This window comes from Artemia sp. Qi Xiang Cuo, chromosome 15 (genome assembly GCF_049724085.1).
Source record: "Artemia sp. Qi Xiang Cuo chromosome 15, ASM4972408v1, whole genome shotgun sequence".
NCBI classification, from domain to species: Eukaryota; Metazoa; Arthropoda; class Branchiopoda; order Anostraca; family Artemiidae; genus Artemia; species Artemia sp. Qi Xiang Cuo.
Window position 1 is genome coordinate 43556704 of NC_142808.1, and position 18323 is coordinate 43575026.

Here is an 18323-nt window from a genome sequence, read left to right on the forward strand (position 1 = left end):
TACAGTCAGCATAACTAAAATAAAACATTCCAATTTTCGTACCTTTTTAATAGTTGAAAGTCATTGGAAGGCAACTAACGCCCCTTTCATGCCCACCATTTCCCCAAACACGTCCAATCAAAATTTTTTGATAGACATTTTGTTCAACGTAGTTGAAAGCTCTGGAAATTAGGTCTTTGCCAGCGTTGCCGTAGAAACTTCAAAACGCACTCATCAATTGTGAATTGAGAGGGCTAGTGCCCTTATTAATAGTCAAAAGGGATCGGAGGGCGAATGTGCCCCCTCGCCCATCATATCCCCAAACACTTCTGATTAATATTTTGATATAGCCATTTTGTTGAACGAAGTTGAAGGGTCCGGAAATTATGTCTAACCCCCTCACAGCCCTCAGGGCTAAGGTTGTAAGTTATGCCCTAGTTTTTATAGAAAGCGTTGTCGTAAAAGCGTCATAAAGGGCTCTTTCGATTGGAAATTGAAAGGGATATTGCCCTTTTTTAATAGTCGAAAATAATCGGGGCGAGAATCGCCTCCCCCCCCCCCCCCACGCCCACCATTTCCCCAAACATTTCCGATGAACATTTTGATATGGCCATTTTGTTCAAGGTAGTTGAAACGTCCAGAAATTGTGTCTTTGAGGATCACATCCCCCCCCCATAGCCCTCAGGACATGGGTCGCAAGTTATGCTCTTGGGGCATATATGGTTTTTGTAGAAAGTTTTGTCGTGCCTGCTTTAAAAAAGGCTCATTCGATCGGAAATTGATAGACTAGTGCCCTTTTTTATTAGTCGAAAGTCATCAGAGGGCAAATTTAGATATAGCCATTTTGTTCAGCCCATCAGAAAGGTCTGGAAATTATGTCTTTGAGGATAAAAAAATCCCCCCAGCCCAAAGGACAAGATTTGTAAGTTATGCCCTGGGGACATATAGGGTTTTTATAGAAATTGTGGTCATATAAACTTCGGAGGGGGCTCATTAGATTGGTAATCAGACGTTCTAGTGGTTTTTTCAAGAGTCAAAGTTATCAGAGGGCAGCTACCCCCTCCACCCTACACGTTTTATTGTCTCGAAATGCGTCTAATGGAAATTTTGAGATAGCCATTCTATTCAAAATAGTTTAAATATCATATATCAAGGTTTTTGGGGTTGAAACAAACCCCAGAGAGCTTGCCCTAGGGGCAAGGGTTGCAAGTTATGCCCAGGGGGTATTTAAGGTTTTTCAGAAGAGGCTCAGTCTTTCTATCTGAAAAAGACTATGTCAATAGAAAACGAACAGAAATTAATCAAAAAACCTTTTTTGCACAAAATAAGTTTTCCAAAAAAAAAAGTAAAGAACTCCATTAAACCAAAAATGAAAAAAAATCAAATCAAATGATCTACCAAGCCTACAACTACCACACATCAGTATCAACAAATAAATGAAACCCAAAACAAACAGAAATTTAATATAAGTCAAACTCAAAACGAGAAGAAATTAATCTGAGTAGGGGTCTAAACCCTATGCTTTTTAAAAGCCAGAATATAATTTTTACTTTACTGAAATTTTTTTTTATTGTTTTCACTTTTCTAACTTTAAGAAATAAACATTTAATTACGATTTTAAAGAATAAATATCAGCTTACGTATATTAAATTTTTTTCAGTAAATTCATTTGAATATTGCCATAATCTCTCAACCTCACAACCTCTTCAACCTCTCTCGTCCTCTACAATCTCTCAACTCTCAGTCTGTACAATCTCTCAACCTCACAACCTCTACAATCACAACCTTTAAGGATTTTCTTATCGATGCATACATAACATATATTTTTTTAAATACATTGAAGTACTTAGTATAATTAGAAAAAGAAAATATCACCATTTAAAATTACTGAAAACTAAGTTCCTAGCAGTGTTTGCCACCCTAAGGAAATTTCATGTTGGGGTGATGATGACCTGCGTGCCTTTTCCACCTCTGTACTGGTAGATAAGGGAATGTAACATATTAGCTGTATAGAGAAACATTCTAATTAATTCCTAGTCCCCCCTTCCTCTTTCAAAGTTTATCTGAAGCCTCGTGAAGAGTAAGCAGTTTGTCCATCAAAATGTACTTTTGTAGGAATCTACCCTCCCCCCGTCCAAATAGTGACTTACCCTCACCCCCACCCCACCCCTCGTTATGGCTGATACGCAATTATAGGTCACCAAACGTAGCCTCATTGTATTACAAATAATGCGAATCAACTTGGTTAAATACCGTGCAGTAACCGTATGGGATTATTTCTGTTGCAACTTGGAATCTTAAGATACGATTAATTATACGTATAAATCAATCAGCTTTTCAGAATTTAAAACTGATTGCAAATTTATCCTCTTCGGGTAAATTCGTAGTTTCGTGCCCTAAACCGCCTAAACTGTCGCCCAATCACCGCCGCTATTTGGACCTCTGCCCCCCCCCCCCCTGGGAAATTTTATGCAGGTTCCTGTGTTAAATGTTAAAACGGGGGCTGTGGGGGCGATATCAACCCAGAAGGGAATCTCATTAGACATTTCGAATTTTTTGTACCAGAACAGAGCTCAATATCTTGAGTCTATATCATAGGGGTTAAAGAGGGCCTGGTAGGAGAAAAGGAACCGAGAGGGAGACTGATGGCCCTCCAGTGGTTTTTGGCCTTTGAAAAGGACACTAGACTTTTCATTTCCCGTCGAATAAGCTCCCTACCAAGTTTCTAAGATATTCCATTTGGAATGGGAAGGAAAATTTTTTTTGGCAATTTTGTGGCCCTCTTTTGGGCTACATTTAAAAGGAAGCAGTATTTTTTATTTATTTTGCCTCTTCATTGGGGTACCATTAGTCTGAAGTTTAACATACTTAGATATTCCTATCTATCTCCCCCCCCCCCTTCTCTCTCTCTCTCTCTAAAACTTATTCTATATTTATCTGAAGGCTCAATGAGAGTTGGGATGATTTGGCATGAAAATGTACTCTTTCATAAATCTGCCCCCCCCCCCCCTTCCGCCTATAAAATGATCCACAACCCCTCCACACTTATGCACACTTACACATCATTGCATATAATTTTTAAAATAAGAAACAAATTAGTTTAGTTAAATGAAGCTTTGAAATAAAGTCGGAAACATTTTACTGCAATAAGGGTGCTTCAGCAGCACCCTTATTGCAGTAAAATGTTTCCAACTTTTTAGTTGGAACCAAAGGTCAGCACCAAATGTATATTTTATAATCTTTGAAAAAGTGGTCATAAAAAAAAGGAATTTGACTAATAGATTAACTGACTTCGTAAACATTGAATATACAAAGATATTTTTTAGGGCAATAAAATGGGCTAATATCATAGTTTTATTTCTTCAGTGTTCTGCCACTTTCATTTCAAATACAAATTTATATAGTTTGTCTCATTTTCATTTTTTCTTCTTTTTTTATTCTGTGCGAGAATGATTGTATTTTCATTTGTTGTAAAGTTGCTTATCTCGGTGTTTACCCCAACACACTGTTTTACTCCGACACAAATTTTGTTCCAATTTGTATTCAGCATTAGACATTCGAGACCAAAGAGCAATTAATAAATCCAACACAAAATGAAGGTCATAAAGAACTAGTTTGATTACTCGATTAACCAGTGTATGTGTAACTTGATTAAACGGCTTTGTGAACTATAAATTTACAAAGAACTTTCTAAGAGCAATAAAATGAATTAATATAATTGTTTTTGTTTTCTTCAGTGTTCGGTCGGTAATGCATCGTCTCACCTCCGTATCAAGCAAACAGTTAAAATCAGTCTCATTTTCTTTTTTCCTTCTTTTTTTTTATTCTGAGCTAGCATGATTTTATTTTCCTTTCTGCTAGTTTTTTTTTCTTTTAAGGAAATCCTGTGCAAACACGCGTGCTGAGTTGGCTTCTTTGAATCAAGTGCTTTCACAGATGCCTTCCAGAAAACCAAATCCGGGCCTTGTTCAGTTTTTTATTTCCTGACAGTGGCTGAATAAGCTAAAACATTTTGCAGAACCAGGGCCTATTGACAACACTGACTTTCTCTGTAAACACGGAGGTGTTCATCCAAAAATTGTACCTCGAGTTTCAGAACTGATTTCAACTATGACGGAAAACACTTGGGAGCATTTTCATTCTAGGTAACGGCCAGGTCATTCTGAACTATTCGTACGAGACTCTCTCTCTTTCTTTCTCTCTCTTTCTCTCTCTCTCTCTCCCTCCCTCTCTCTCTCTCTCTCTCTCTCTCCCTCTCTCTTTCTCTCTCTCTCTCTCTCTCTGTCTCTGTATCTCTCTGTCTCTGTATCTCTCTGTCTCTGTATCTCTCTGTCTCTGTCTCTCTCCGTCTCTCTCTGTTTCTGTCTGTCTCCCCGTCTCTCTGTCTCCCTCTCTCTCTCTGTCTCTGTCTCTGTCTGTCTCTCTGTCTGTCTGTCTCTCTCTCTCTCTCTCTCTCTCTTTCTTTCTCTCTCTCTCTCTCTCTCTCTCTCTCTCTCTCTCTCTTTCTTTCTTTCTCTCTCCCTCCTTCTCCCTCTCTCTCTCGTTTGATTGTTTGTTTGACCCATTTCATTCCGTAATCTAGAATATTCGTTAAGTTATTTGTCATTTTAAGTTTTATTAAGTATCGCTAAAGTCATAGAGGTAAAAATCATACAATGAAAGTGGATATTGAAAGCTATTTTCCTGATGGGTGAATAAGTCTTTTCTGTTTTCCTTTCCTTTGGCTTGCTGTATGAGTTTCAGTAAACACTAAAGAAAGCCTTGTCTGAACAGATGCTGTGGCATGAGTCCGTAATTTGGTCACTGTGAATTATGATAAACTTGTAACCATGAAATTAAATTGGGAGCGGGGCAGGGGTGTGTGCCTCCTAGATTCCCCCCCTCTTTCAGATGTTATAAATACTTTACTTTCATATTTTCCTTGAAAAATGTCTTTTATTGTGTTAATTGAAAAATTGAGAAAAACAGCAAAATGAGAAGTGGGGCCTCCTCTCTTAGATCTTGGAAATTGCAGTTCCCCCTCTCTCTACATTAACGTAAAATGACACCACTATGTATAAGTTACAAATAATCAAGTTCCATCGAATTGTTCAGTCCGTTTTTTCCTACCTTATTTTGTACTTAAAGGTTGTGTGGTAGCTTTCTTGTCTATGGCCTCTTCTAAAGCAGAACGCCAGAGTAGCAAAATTCTTACTTTATACTTTGCCGAATATTCTGTTATACTTGATCCTTTTGACTTTGATTTTCATTTCATAGTTATACTTTTGTTTTATATTCAATAGAATTGTTATATTTTTGTCTGTATTCGTATTTGAATTCTTTGCTTATCGGAATATTTTGAAAAATCAGACAAATAATCTTAAAATACGTTGATCTTAATTAAAAAAGAATATAACTCCTCCAATGATGTTTATACGACCTAACTAAATGCATAACATTAAGACTTTTTAAAATTCTAGAAACTTTGAAATAGATGTATGTGAATCCTTGCTGACAAAAAATAGATGACGTCTAATATTTTATAATAGATGGCGTTTAATACATGGGAACACAGGAAAAGAACAAAATTGGATAACCATGTTGTTTCAAATGAAACAAAAACAAAATGAAAAAAAAAAACTAAAGAGAAAGCTACCCAGAAAATCCGCATAGTATAAATTTTCTTCTTCTTATAAAGTAAGAATTGTGCTACTGAAGTGTATCCTTCAGAAGAGGCCATAGACAAGAATGTCACCGTTTATCTTAGTTCCAAAAATCATTGTCCCCTTTTTCCATTCACAGACGTAATTGTTATTAATATTATTACTATGAGTAAACATACCAACTCACCCAAAAGCCAGGCCACAAGGGACTGTCGTTTCAACTCAGAGGTAGTTGGAAATTGGAGCTAATAGCATGAACATTGTTTGTGTGGTATCTTAGATATCTAAAAAAAGGCTACGTTTTAGAAGGAAATGCTTCTGAGTTTTTTGTTCAAAAACCTGAAACATATCTTCCCTCGTAAAATAGACTGCCTCAAGTATGCGTAATATATGCATATACTGTATATATATGGTAATTTTTTCAGTTGTTTTAGCATTTTGAATTTTTTATGTTCTAATAAGAAAATAATGTTCATGATGTCTTTTATTTTCTATAAAGTTTAAGTGACACACTAGCGTTATGAAGACCGATAAGGGTAGCTGCCCCACTCTTAGTCGTGGGAATTTCAGTTTGAATATTCATTAATTTTAATTTTTATTTATTTTGGGCATTATTTTTGTCATTATGGATAATTTCTGTCTATTTTAAGCGTGATTTCTTTAATGATTTATGCTTCTCTGTTTCTCTATCTCTGTTTTTCTATTTCTATACTATCTTATTTCTATTCCAATTTTCCATCATGTTTTAATAATTCCCTATCTCTGTATTGTATTTGTCTTCTATTCATATACTATTCTATTTCTATTTCCATTCCCTTTTTATAATAGAAACAACTGCAGTTTTTTTTTTTTTTTTTTTTTTTTTTTTTTTTTTTTTTTTTTTTTTACAACAAAGCAACAAAATTGTCATTCATTTACTTTATTAAGTAAATGAATTTATTTACGTTCACTTGTTTTAGGTTTGGTGGGGGGCCACCTTGTAATGCTCTATCGGAATGTGGGTTGTGTCGAATCGAGCAAGAACACTTCGAAATCCGACGAAGAAGAGAATTAGAAGAGTATCAAAAGCTAGCTAAGTCGAGTTCGGTAAGCCGAAACCCCCATTTCGCTATGTTTATGTCTGCATAAGTTTCACTCTGTTTTTTATTCAGTAGTTCCTTCTACCATGCTCTGTACTTCGAAGCGAACTCTGAGGAATCAGGCAACAGAGAAATATGACGTCATATCCAATACGACATATTCTTGTATTTGAAGATGTAGTTTTTTTTCAAAAATTTCGTTTATTTAAGAATTATGTTTTTTACTTACAAAAAGAACGTAGACATAACAATTTCTTCTCAAGTGAGCTCTTAAACAGCTCTATAACGTTCCAGTGCCATACTAGCAGTGCTATTGCCTTTCATCTCATTCTTCGTTTGTATTTAAAACTTCAATTTGGGTTTACAAGGTTTTCGAGAGTGTAATTTATGGCTTTTACGAAGGGTGCTATTTAAAATAACTTGAATTATGAAAGAGGTTCTAAATATAGGGTAAGTGGTGGTCAACTGCAACTTCTTACTTTCTTTCAATACGGCTTTTGTAGAATTCAATAAAAAAAAGTTTTTTTTTCAACTGAAAGCAAGGAGCAATATTAAAACTAAAAATGAACAGAATTTATATCTTATATGAGGGGACTGTCCCTTCATCAACCCTCGCTCTTTCTGCTGAAGTCTTGAAATTTCTTTAAAAGTACTTCTCATTTAAATTCAACGGGCTTTGTGTTTGAGCAGTCTTCAAAGAACCGGGACAAAAATTAAACTTTTGTGTAAAGATTGAGGGTCAAGAAAAGGACAGCCCCCCCCTCGTATACGGAGTAAATTCTATTCGTTTTTAGTTTTAATGTTGCTCCTTAGTTTCAGATGAAAAACTTTTTTTTATTTAATTTCTGACCGTTTTTAAAAACGTGCCATGGAATTACCCCCTCCCTCTCCTGTGTAAATTTTCCCTGGAAAATTCCTTTCATAGGTTTCCTTCTCGCTGAATTTTCTCCCTGTAAAAATCCTCCTCCCTACAGGAAATACTCCCCAAAAGTTTCCGTATATTTCCCAATAACAAGTACTATATGTAAAGGATGAGTAAATTGCGTAACTTACAGCTCTTTCTCCAGGGACTATGGGGGTCATGTCATTCCTAAATGCATACTTATTGGACCTTTCAACTATGGTGAATCAAAGGGCTATCTCAAAGTTTTGATCGGATGTCTTTGAGGAAAAAAGTGGCGTGGGAGGGAGGCTAGTTGCTCTTTATTCTTTTCGGTCACTTAAAACAGGCACTAGAACATTGTATTTCTGATCAAATGAGCCCTCTCCCGATCTTCTTTGATCACTAGTTCGATAAGATCTCCCCTAAGAATCACCTCTTTTTCTGGTCAAAAATGCAAAATTCAACATTTTGTATAAAGGAACTTGAAACCTCTACAGTGAGGTTCTCTGAAATTCTGACTCTGATAGTGGGATTTTCATTAAGATCGCTTGAATATAGGGGGTGTTTCCCCCTTTTTTTGAAAATTTGGCAAATTTTATCAGGTTCGTAGTTTTTGATGAACAATATTAAAATTAATTAACGTATATTTGGAATCAGAATGAAAATGCAATTCTTTTGATTATTCCTTGTTATCAAAATGTCTTTTTTTAGAGTTTCGATTACTATTGAACCGAGGCGCTCCTTACTTGCAGTGTTTTACCACGAACTGTTTGATTAAACAATAATTTTTTTTTTTGCACTTGAATAGTTCTGTTTTATGTCTTACTTAGTAATTAATTTTATTATTCTTAGTTAATTTGGTTATTACTTCTATTTTTAGGATTATTTTTATTTTGATATTCTTTATTATTTCGATTATCATAGTAACGTTTTTTTTTCATATTGCGCAGTTTTATGTTATGTAGAAGCATCTTGCAATTTTCCTTTTTTTTTATCTCACATTTTTGTTTATATTTAAAATTTCAGTTTGGAATTACAAGGTTTTTAAAGAGTGCAATTTATGTCTTTTAAGAAGCGCGTTATTTAAAATAACTTTAATAGCGAAAGATGATCCAAGTCTATAGGACAGTTGGTCAGCTGTAATTTTTCATTTTCTTTCAATATGCCTTTTGCGAAATATTCTAATTTATTTTGTTGTTTTTCATTTATATCTTCTGCTTTTTCACGTACTTCTTACTTTCTTTTTTTTCAATTGTATGGTTAAATGGAAACACGTTGTAAGTTCTATCTGGCTTCCAGCGATGTAGAATATAATGGCCAACTGTTATCGAACTTATAGACTATTAAACATTTATCTCACCAGGTTTCTTTTATAGTCCCAATTTTTCTAGTGTTTTTTTCATAACTTTAAACTCTGTAATTGTTCTATAAGATCTAAATCAAGTTTTTTTTTTTTTAATGGCAATTTTCTTTTTCATAAATCTCCTTTTGAGCTTTTTTGTGACTGAATAGCTGTATTTTATATGTGACTTAGTATTTTTTATTAATATTTGTTGTTTTTATTATTAATAGGATTTTTTGTGGTCAAATTGAGGGTTCAGTGTTAAATTGGTGCAAGTTTAAGATACACAAGCTTTTCAAGTAAATAGTCCCAAAGGGTGTGTTCCAGAAATAAAATATAATTAATGGTCATTGATTATTTAGGTCATAATATTCAATAATATTGAATTATTATTGAATTTAATATTGAATTAATATATTATTGAATTATTACAATATTTTGAGAAATTATTAAATATAATTTGTTAATATAGAAATTTATTATAACAAACAAACAACAACTACAGCTAAACGGCCACACCAAAAGTAGAAAACATGTCCGAGGGCTGGCAAAAAATAGACTAAAACAAAAGAAAAAGTAACACCCAGTTCATAACACAATACCTAATCAGCATCACAGACGATCTAACACAATATATACACAATGACACAATACTACACAATATACACTATACTATACAATATACACTAACACTATAACGCAATATCTGATTGGGATCGCCAATCTTATAACAAGTAATTTCATTAAATGTGCTAATTTAATCAAACCCCGAGAGGCCATAATTACTAATTAAAAAAAACTACTATTTTTCAAAAAAAAATAACTCCTCCAAAAAACAAAATATTATTCATACTTCTTTAATTGTACTTTTAAACAAAAAAATATCACTAATATTTTTTATATTCTGGTCAAAATCTTTCCGACTCATAATCCACCTACGTAGCATAGAAAATGTCGAACAGACTGAAATAACCGGTGGAGTATTAATCTCTGTTGGAGATCGAATGTCATAACCGTAGACTGGGGTCTCAAATTTGCTAATTTATCAAAGCATGATAGATTTGTATCATGTTGTAGCTCAAAAACAAACAAAAGTCCATAAAACCGTCCTAATCCAGAAGGTGACAATATCCTTACCCATAAGCTGGCAATATTCATACATGGAAACATTTTCGGAAGAAAGTGAAGATAGACGAGCACAAGCGCCAAATCTATTTAGCAGATTCAAGATAAATAAAAGCAACCAATTCAGCAGCTCTGTTCATGTCACAGAGTGAATCAAATGGAAAATGGCTGAATATTCTCGACTGAAAAGTCCGCGTTTGCTGAAACAGAAGAAGAAGAAGAATTGTCAAAAAATTGCTCAGTTGGAAATCTGTATGATGTACCTTTTTCTGTGGTTATTACCTTCAGCCTAAAATTACAGATAACAACAAAATTTAGCCCCTAAAATTCCTATAGTGTATAAAAGGGGCTACTATTGTTGTTCATTCTTCACTTACAGTAACACGTATTTAAAATTTGTGTCATCTGCTATCTTGCAAGGAAAATAATAACAAATAATTTATGATAACTGAGTTTTGGAACACACCTCCAGATAGGTGATTTAAATTCGAGTTTATAATTTAAAGTTTTAATTGATACGAATTGTAAGTCAAGTTTCTACTAAGAAATAAGACAAATCTCCCCTAATAGTTGGGAACAAGGAAAAAATTGAGTTAATTTTAGTCCACTTTTTCTATAAGAAGGAATAAGGTTTGTGAAGCACGTCATCTACTGTTGAATTATTTTACGAACAACCAACTAAATGATGGTTAAATTCCTGGTATATCGCGGCATGGCTTTTTAAATTAGACTTTGCCCACTTTAATGCTGAACCCTCCAAATCAGACCATCTTTATTCCAGATATTTATTTTTGGCGTGAAATTAGTATGGTCTTTTAGGCGAACAACCCCACCGAAGCAGTAATGGCGTTGTCGATGAATTGGTTTCGACATTGGGAGAACTTCGTTTGCTCTCGGACAGATAGTATCCCCAATCCAATTGATAACCGTCCTATTGCTATGTTCAAAGATAATCATTATTTTTTACGTAGAGGAAGCAATCACTTACAAGTAAGCGAGTCTGTATGGAAATTCTTTGTTGAGGTATATGGCGGTGAACCAGAGCTGAGGATTCGCCCTGCGACTAGTCCCCCAAAGCAGAGACAAAGACGGTCAGATGAGTGGCAAAGCTTAGGGCGTGCTAGCTTTAGAAATAGTGAAAATGCTGATTAGTAGATGACTTATGTTTGTTCTTAATTGGATTGATTGAAGGTTGTTTTCTTTAGAGGGGGTTGTTGATTCACTCTGTGTTGTTTTCTTTGTAATACGACTTTGTTATGCAGAAAGTGTCCAACATAACATAATTTGTCACAGACTATGTTAGGTGTACCCAATAAAATGTAAAATTCTCCTTGGGCAATTGTTTGTTTTTATTTTATCGCTTTCACCGTATATTTTTATTCTTTATTTACTTTCGTGGACGAAGTTTGGTCGAGCGGAGGTCTTGACCGAAGTATCGGCCTATTTGTCGTTCCTTTTTTCAGTGTATCACAAAGCTGTGGCACTCATTTAGAAATATCTGTTTTTGTATTTTCGCTTCGTTTGTTCACCTGGCTGAAAGTCATCTTCTTCTTGGTTTCCTAATTATTTCTTTATTTTTCATCAAACGTCCACATATACAATTATTGCTCGTTTAATATATTAAGGTGAATTACTGAGAGTATTGATCTAACGAGCCTTATACCCTTTTTACTACAAACCAAGGCAGTATCTAGGGGAGTAGGGGGTTTAGAATCCTCCGAAATGTTTATCGGACTGGTAAAAACGTAACAAAAATGACTATTAACATCTTTTTTTGTAATCCCCCGCACCGTCCTTCTTTCCAAAAAAAAACCTCCTCCAAGCAAACCTGGATACGGCCTTGCTACGAACCAACGCCTAAGGTTTTTTTTTCCAGAGGTGTCTTAACTATCTTACATCCCCTAAGAACACTCACCCTTCTAGCCAGCTGTATGACGGTTGTTTACCTGCTCGCATATTGCTATTGCATTTCTATATTGTCTGGTATCTATTTAGGTAATAAATAAATGGTACATCTATTCTCAGGTTATATTTTTCAAATGCAATTTAAATATTTATATTTTGGGGTGGTAATCCATAAGCAGTAGTGTATCCTCATATTTTCCTTTGACAAACTTTCTGGATAAAATTATAGATTAGGGGCTTCTTGCTATCTTGGAAGGTATTGACATGACAAATGAAACTTCAACAATGAATCTAATGCCTAAAATATACCCTGGGAGGATATTCTGAAGTGCCGCCCACCTTCGTCTTCTCTTTGTGAAGGGCAATGAATTTTGATTACCTTCTATAATCTTTGTGATATGCACAGTAAACCTTAAGAAATCCATGTACGTCTTAAACGATACTCAAGGAAAGTGTTTTGAGTCTTATACCTTCACTCGATCCTGATATACCAAGTTTTGAACATTTTTTAATATATTCTTAAATTTAGGGGGGGGGGACTTTCTGTGGCTTAAATTTTTACTGAGAAATTCCATTATAATAAAGGAATTCTATTTTCAAAAATAAAAGCCAGTGAAAAAGACGTCGAAAACCCACAATTTTTAAAACTTTTTTTTTATTTAGATGGGTTGGCTACAGACCTGTCATGTGAGTAATCTTCTAAGCCCTAAAATAGGAAAAGGGTAAAGATAGGAGCTTTTTTTCGTTGCTGAAAGTTTCTTTAGCCAAAATCAACTACTTTCCAAGATAGCAAGAAGCCCCAAATCTAAAATTTTATCGCATTCTGATTTCTACCCAAGAAACTTCTTGGCACATCCTTGCCTTAATCCTTATTTTCTGAGTTCAAGACTTTTTTTTTCAGTTGGATGCTTTCTGAATAGCTACGATTGAGTCTAAATGTTTTTAAAATTTGAGTGTTGTCTGTTGTGTATAAAATACTTGTTGTTAAAAATAAAATTATTTATTTCCTGGGGGAAAATAAAATTCCAGTGTTGTACTAATCTATAGGCCCTCTTTGGGACTGTTCTAGTCGCCCTGACTGAAAGACTATGGCTTGGCTGTCAGATGCTTACTTAGCGCCATTCTCATTTAATGCTGCACTTGTTCTATTTAAATTTGTTCTTTTTCATTGTTTTATCCATAGGTTAGTCCGACCAGTTACAGGATTCCACAGGTTTTGTAAGGCGTGTGTAAGAAAAAGGATATTTGTAGGTTTTGATTTTTCAAATCTATTGGAAGGGACGACTTCTTTGGATGATTTGGTAGGTAATGTGCAAGAAAAAGGGAATTTTTAGGCGATGATTTTATAATTCTACTGGAAGGGGCTTCTTTGGATAAATTTTGCTGGAAGGGGGTTCTTTGGATTAATAATCTTTGTATTTTGACGTTTGACTCTTATATTATTTTTAGTTAAGGCTGTGCTTTAATTAAACTTTTTCTTCTTTTTACACACAGTTTGGGCAATTTTTTTTTTTTTTTTACAAGCTTGGAAGGGGTGGTGTAGATATCTGTTGTCTTTTTCAATTGAAAGGCCAGAATTTTTAAAGCTGGCCGGAAATAAAAATAGAATCTGTTTACTTTCCTCGTCGCTCTCAGAGAATCTTCCCATATTTTGGCAAACACGTCCTGAATGTTTAAATCTTGGATACCCTTTCCGATCAAAAAAATGAAAGAAATAATGAAAAAGAAGAAAGTCTGCCATTGAAGAAAGGTTATATAAAATAAAATATTGACTCTATACAGAACTACAACCCCACAAAACTAAATAAAAGTAGTGTATTTCCAATAATACTCTTAATTATTTACTCTTTTTTTTAATAAATTAACTATTATTTTTGTTTTTAAATAAAGGTAATATATTTCCAATGATGCTCAAATTGTTTACTCTTTATTTCATTTTTCTCAAGTGTAAAAAGTTAAGTTCTAAAGATTGTCAGTACCAAAATAAATGTTGTCAGCGGAATTTATTAGTAAAAAGAAGTAATTGAGGTATGTAAACTAGGTTGTAACCATGGCCTATTTGTAGTTTTGTGGGTTTGTTGTTTTCTATAAATACCATAATTTTCTTTTTTCAACCTCTGAAGTGTGTATAGGTATATAATTTCTGAGATTTTTCTTCCTTTGTATTTACGACTGAAACGACAATATTTTCATCAAAGTGAAACAAAAATTACTACAAATTATATAACAAAAGTTGGAATATTTTGGTTTCGCATCTGGAAGCCTTTATCAACGAAAGAAAAAAATGAACATAGAAAATAGTTTAAACAAAAAATAAAAACCAGCAAACCACTGTAGAACTGTAGCGTCTTCTTTTTCCAAACATGAAACACATTTGATACCGCGCCACAAGGCTCTGACCCGTGTCGTCACAGCCTAGTTCAGTTGCTAGTGGTCGGACAAAAAAACAGGTTTTTCCATAGGCTTCTCGTGATGTGTGCATCGGAATCATGCGTGTGCAAAGGCAAAGTATGAATCTTGTGTGGTTTTAAATGTGCTTCACTTTCTTTAACGGAGAGTATATCATTTGTATTATATTCTCTATTGTGCCAGCAAACGCTATAGAAAAAAAAAGAAAGACGAAAGAATTTTTTTTCATGTTTTGTTCTAGCTAGATTTCTTTATATATATATATATATATATATATATATATATATATATATATATATATATATATATATATATATATATATATATATATATATATATATATATATATATATATATTTGATATGAAAGCAAAATATTCGGACATTAAATTTGTGTTAAAAAGCTTCTTTTTTATTTTTTACTGCCGTAAAGAATTTTACCGGTTATTAATGGCTTGTCGTTTCAGTTGGAAGTGGGTATAGAATTTTCCGATTCAAAAATTGATGCTTTTAATTAAATGAAGTTTTGTTTTTTCTTCCCCGTAATTTATTATCTGGCTATTTTAATATAGCTGAAAATATAAATAAGACACTTAAATAGGCCTTAAAGAGGGGTGAAAAATATAAATAATGAAATAACTTTGTAGGTTCGGGATAAATAAGATAATCAACTGCAAAAAATGCGCGAAATAAACCCATTATTTCAATTAGCTATTTAATTAATTGATTATTCATTCATTAGATATTAATGTAATTGAATTAACATAATATACTATAATGGCTTAATAAATAAGTATTAAATAATTAAATTAATTCATTAATTACGAATTTTCTAATTATGTAATTAATTAATTTAAGAAATTATTATAAACACCTAAACTTTTGGCGTATATAGAACTTAATTTTTGGAAAATCAGAACAAAAAACCAAATCAAAAAATAAAATTTTTAGTTCTAGTCTTTTTAGGTGTTTAAATATGAGAATTTACCTTTGCCTTTGTATAAGCCAATTTAACTGACTTTATGCTAAGCTTTCCTTAAGCACAGTATTCACGCTCAAATACAACAACAAAATCCCAAATATCGATTCTGTAGGATGATTGCTGCAAGTCCTTAGTATGTTTTTTTTAACTAACACTCTAAAGTATCGTCAACTAAAGGGTGCACCTCCTGTCTATACACATAATACCATGCTCCACAGATAGAGCCTACATCCCACGCTGGGAATCCCGTTTTCCCAGAATTTTCGCTCGAAAGTGCCCTAATCTGGCCAATATTTTTGGTTTTTGCATCAGAAAATAACTTAAAACGGCACTATTTTGTTGCAAAGTCTCAGTTATTTTTTCTTCTTAAAACAAGTACTAGAGCCTTAAATTTCCGTTCGAATAAGCCCTCTCCCGATATTCCAAGGCCACTACCTAAATAGGGTAACCCTTGGAAAATACAAACAAATAAACCCGAAGTCAAAATTTCCTGTTCTTGCGAATAGGAACTTGAATAGGAGCTCTATTGTAAGATTCTTGGACATAATAAATTCATATAAACTCACTGAAGCTTATTTTTTTTTTTTTTTTTGTCTTATTAGGGTTTAGTCTCCTCTATTGATGGATGCCTTAATGTACAAGGGCTACTTCTACGTGGAATTATGTAATTTTTGCTTGCCTTAATCAATGGTACCAAATCACGATAAAGTAGAGAGGGAAACAAAAAAAGATATTTTCAAAATCAAAGTGGACCATTACATCTGGCGCTTTCTGGCTATTATTATTTAGAATTTTCTATGCTATGTACTATTTCTTCGTTGCATATTTTAGTTTTCCTGTGTGACTACTCATTGCTGGAGTCCTTTTACCATATCCTATTTAATTTATTGTTGGTGTTACTAAAAGGTTCAATAACTCGAATTTTCCTATTTCGCTGTTCCAAATTGAATATAGTAAATTCTTTACTGGTATTAAGTGCTAAATTTTAAAGTTACTATTTATAAGCTTATTACTACTAATAAGCTTCAATAGAAACTTTTACAACCAGAAATTTTGTACTCATTTTTCTTAAATATTATATTTAACTTGGTTTAGGTCAACGATAAAAATACAGCATTCTAATCTATTTCTCGCGTTCCAAAAATAAGAAAATCAGTGTTTTGCGAATATTTGAAAACTTAACGAGCGCCAATATTAGGTTTTGACAGTGGACAGTTGAATTATGTTAATTGTTGTTATCGTTTTTTTTGGAAATATGGGTTGTTGTTTTTGTAGTCTAAGCTGAATCGTGCATATTTTTTTTAATCCTTAGGAAGCTAAGGAAATTAAGGATCAAAATTCTGGAAAGCCAATACTTATAGAAAGCCAATAGTATTTTCCTAGTGCGTTCTGACTAAATTTTCTTCATAGTTCTTACATTATATTGAGTTAATATTTCACAAAAATATTATTCCCATTTGTTATTCCCAAAGTCATTCCCAATTTTTCTTTTAAAAAAGTACAATTTGGTTTGGATTTTACCATATTTTCGGAACTCATTTTTTGAGAAAATCCAGGCAAACCTTTTTTTATTATTATTGTATCTTATTATAAATAATATAAATGACTATTGGTTACGCAGTCCTCTTCAGCAAAGTTAGAATAATTCATTAAAGAAAAAAAGGGAATTTTAATTTATTTAAATTTGGATTTTAATCAGAGTGAAAGTATATTGGGGTTGGAGCTGAAATTTTTGAAAAGCCATCAGATTATTATGTTTTTCAACTATTTGTACCAACTACAATTATTGAAAGATAGTTAGACCGAGACCTAATATCAGACTCAATTGGTGGGCCTAGATATGTAAGCTGTTCAGCAGAAGCAACCGTTATATCACCAAAACATACTTATCTTATCTAAAAATAGTTAAAGATAGCTTAATATATCCTCTAATGTCTTTTTCCCTTACATTTTAGTCGTAAAAAAGGTCGCATATAAAGATAATTTAGTAACGGTAGTGTGTCTTAGTTTGACTTCTCTTTCATATTTTTTTTCCTTCATATATGTCGTACATTAAAATAAAAACAGGCAGAAAATGCCCGTTTGTATTTGCCCGTTGTAACACAACACGTTTTTATATGCCCGTTATAACACAATTAAAAACAGGCATAAAATCTAACTTTCTGAATAGTTTCCTCTCTTTTCCAAAAAACTTGGTCAGACAGGTCTCTGAACGATCACATGATGTTAAAATTATTTTCTAGTGTTGATTTTGTAAACATCAAGATCTTCTTAGTGTTTGTTTCCTCTTTCTTATTGAGGTTTTCTTTGAATTTATGCCATTTCCTCTACTGATTTGTGGTACAGCCAAGATCAGGCACGTATACAGAGGGGAGGGGGCTTTGGGTCCTTTTCTCTTACCCCTAAAATCTTGCGGTTTTGTTGTCTTAGTCATTTCTTATATTGTCTATTCAGTTGACTATTTTTGTTGTAACTTCCCCCCCCTCTTTGACCTTGCGTACGTGTTTGGTAATGGTGTATGGTTTTGTTTGTTTTGACGGTACATAGTTGTAAATGTTGAAAGTGGATTGTGGATGACGAGATAAATTTGTTTGCTGCCTTTATTGATAAAATTTGAGAATTGTAAAATTTATTCATTAAAACTAATTAAAATGTTGAAATCAGTTCTCTTATTTTTATCATTGGATTAGGAGATCTTATTTTTTCATTTCTCCAGGATTCAGAACGTCGAACTCACAGTATGAACTTCATAGAGTTGAATTAGAATATTGGAGCTAGAGAAGTTCTGTTGGAATTTGTTTTGAAAAATCTCTATTTTCTTAAAAACGGAAATAAAAATTAAAAAAAAAGTCAAAGAAAAAATTTACCGGAACAATAACTTACATGCAAACTTGGAGGTACTTTTTCGTCAAATTAACATGAACGACATTAAAAATGCATTGTGCTAAATCCAGGGAGGGGGATACATTTCATTATTT

General features: G+C 33.3%; 1 protein-coding gene across 1 annotated transcript in view; it reads left to right on the plus strand.

Annotated features, from left to right (window-relative positions):
- Positions 1 to 14246, plus strand: part of LOC148943698 (ubiquitin carboxyl-terminal hydrolase 33-like) — a 124231-nt gene extending 109985 nt beyond the window's left edge. The window contains 3 exon segments of the mRNA XM_089101205.1: positions 3858 to 4124; positions 6581 to 6707; positions 10870 to 14246. Coding sequence (XP_088957331.1) covers positions 3858 to 4124; positions 6581 to 6707; positions 10870 to 11202 — 727 coding nt within the window. The 3' untranslated portion in view covers positions 11203 to 14246.
- Positions 14247 to 18323: the final 4077 nt, after the last annotated feature.